This window comes from Lotus japonicus, chromosome 4 (assembly GCF_012489685.1).
Source record: "Lotus japonicus ecotype B-129 chromosome 4, LjGifu_v1.2".
Classification (NCBI taxonomy): domain Eukaryota; kingdom Viridiplantae; phylum Streptophyta; class Magnoliopsida; order Fabales; family Fabaceae; genus Lotus; species Lotus japonicus.
Window position 1 is genome coordinate 82,795,456 of NC_080044.1, and position 3,031 is coordinate 82,798,486.

At 33.2% G+C, this 3,031-nt stretch overlaps 1 protein-coding gene across 1 annotated transcript; it reads right to left on the reverse strand.

The window, feature by feature from the left end:
• Positions 1–387: 387 nt before the first annotated feature.
• On the reverse strand, positions 388–1,017 carry LOC130710275 (uncharacterized). The gene is made up of 2 exons (XM_057559475.1): positions 751–1,017; positions 388–670 (listed from the first exon to the last, which is right to left on the reverse strand). Exons 1-2 carry the CDS (start codon positions 985–987, stop codon positions 410–412), a joined length of 498 nt encoding a protein of 165 aa, XP_057415458.1. The 5' UTR covers positions 988–1,017; the 3' UTR covers positions 388–409.
• Positions 1,018–3,031: the final 2,014 nt, after the last annotated feature.

Here is a 3,031-nt window from a genome sequence, read left to right on the forward strand (position 1 = left end):
TTTAAATTTCAAAATAGTCTTATAATGATTTAGGGCAGAAGGCAGAAGACCCACCCAGAAGACCGCAAATGTTTGCGGGAACTTATCTAATATCGTGTACCTTTTTGTCATTGATCATGTGGGTCATCACAAGGCATATGTAGGTTAATATTATCTAACTCAATTATTACACTATGGCTACCACATCTCTTTAGGCTGTGTTAAAAATGTCTAACAACAATTCCACCATTTTTTATATGCAAATTCATGTCCAGCAACACTAAATTTTATTCAATTGGAAATTAACGTAGTTGGGAACAAAGGGGTGACAAAGGGTAGAACACTACAAAGGGCTTCCACATGGGAATTGACATTAAACAACATACTAGAAAATTAGATATTCAACACTTGGGGCATGAAACCTATTCCTTCACATACGACGATCCCTTGCGCGTGACACAGTTATGGTGAACACATCTTCAAAACATGTTGGCATCACAATTACATGGTCTCCCGGCGATATGGCATTCTCTCTCTTGAAATCATACCAACCAAGCGCAAAGGAGCACTGGTTTGTATTGTGAACATTCCACGCAAGAGAGAATTGATAGATCTTCACATACTCATATACCATAACGATTTTGTCATATTTCCTATCAAGCCATTTCTCCACAAACCAATTGGGAATTCCCTGTGATGGAGCAAATAGCATATGAAATATTGCATACTAAATACATGGAAGAAATTGGGCATGTAACAAAATCTACTCACCATACATTGACCATGTCTAGATTGAGCAGCAGTAATGGCCTTATTGAACCCAGGACCGAATGGAATTTTCCCAACCCGAGGCTCCTTCTCACGAAACCGTGGGTCAGTCCTTCGAATCCACCCAAAAGGGTAGTCATCGGAATCATCAGAATCCTCAGAACCATCATTGTCGCTATCAGAGGAGATGTATACTATTTCAGCATCATCGTGGGGAGGAATTTGGCTTGAGCTGGCCATTTCAGTTGTTGAACAAATTTGCAAAGTGTGTTGTTGGCTTCACGGCGGTTCACGGCTGGTGAGGAAAGGGTAGGGAGTTTTTATAGATAAATGGGGAAGGGGGGTAGGGTGCTGTGCGTTTTTTGGAGCAAGCTTCAGACATTGGGTTTTGGAAATGAATGCATTAGGATTAGGAAGACAAAACTGAACTGACAAAAGCATTCGTTCTGGTCAAATTACCTATTCATATCTGACAAAAGCATTTATTATCTCACAATAGCATTATTAATATTCGATTTCGTTATAAGTAAGATTTATTTCAAAATATAAATTCATAAAATAATTATATATATTTTCATAATTATTTATTATAAAAATTTATTCCATACATTTAAATATAATATTAAAATACTCAAATTATATATATATTTTTTAAATATTCGACTAAGTTTTAATTACATATATGGGGAAAATCGGGGGAGGGGTGGGGGGTGGGTTTTTGAGACCAATCTTCAGACATTGTGTTTTGGAAATGAATGCATTGGGAATACAAAAACTGACAAAAGCATTCATTCTAGTCAAATTACCTATTCATATCTGACAAAAGCATTTATTATCTCACAATAGCATTATTAATATTCGATTTCGTTATAAGTAAGATTTATTTCAAAATATAAATTCATAAAATAATTATATATATTTTCATAATTATTTATTATAAAAATTTATTCCATACATTTAAATATAATATTAAAATACTCAAATTATATATTTTTTTTTTAAATATTCGACTAAGTTTTAATAGATATTGAGTTTTAATTACATATATGGGGAAAAACGGGGGAGGGGTGGGGGGGTGGGTTTTTGAGACCAATCTTCAGACATTGTGTTTTGGAAATGAATGCATTGGGAAGACAAAAACTGACAAAAGCATTCATTCTAGTCAAATTACTTATTCATAACTGACAAAACCATTTATTATCTCACAATAGCAGCATTATTAATATTCGATTTCGTTATAAGTATAATTTATTACACAATATAAATTCATAAAATAATTATATATTGTCTCGTAATTAATTGTTATACAAAATTATTCAATATTTTTATTTTAATACATAAATGGGGAAAACGGGGGGGGGGGGTAGGGAGTGTCTGTTTTTTGGGAGCAAGCTTCAGACATTGGGTTTTGGAAATGAAATGAATGCATTAGGAAGACAAATTACCTATTAATAATAACTGACAAAACAATTTATGATGTCACAAAACCATTATCAGTATAATTTATTACACAATATAAAATCATTAAATAATTTATTATCAGTATAATTTATTACACAATATATATCATTATTTTTATCATTAATAATTTTTCCTAAAATGTAAATCAAAAATTTATATTTATCAAATTCTTTTTTTTTTATATTCGACTCGACTAGGCCCTTATCGATATTTTTTTAAGGCCCAAACCAAAAGGAAGGTAAAAAAAAATAAACGGGCCCAAACTAAAACTAAATGAAGAAGCACCGTGCCCACATACACATACACACCACATACACACACAACAACCAAAATTATTTACAGGTGGACTAGCCCAATTACATTACCACAAAATGGTCCAGTTACCCATCAAAATCTGGGTTCAACCAGCCATCTCCTTCAACAACTTTGAATTCCAGATTAACCTGGGATTCAAATAATCTGCTTTGTCAAACTCCCAAATCCCTTGTATTAACACAAACAACAGGAGTTAGTCGTCATTCAAACCAATAATCATTCAACTATTCAACTAAGAACATGTTTGTTTTTAGACATCCAATAACATAATATAATTCCATCAAATTCGCACAATCTGTTGAAAGTGGTTCATGCTCACCAGCAAAGCCTTCAAAACCTCCAAAACAAATTAATTCATGCAATACACCACAATTTCACATAACTACTCAATCTGGCATAATTCCAGGATGGGAAACCCCTATGTCTGGAAACGGGAAAACACCAATTTCAGAAAAAGCACTAAGTCGATGCATCAATTCCCCACAATCCAACAATTCGTTTCAAATCC

Coding starts and splice junctions, on each gene's coding strand:
- LOC130710275 (XM_057559475.1), bottom strand. CDS start 987: ATGGCCAGCTCAAGCCAAATTCCTCCCCACGATGATGCTGAAATAGTA. Junction 671..750: donor CTAGACATGGTCAATGTATG/GTGAGTAGATTT, acceptor GCTCCATCACAG/GGAATTCCCAATTGGTTTGT.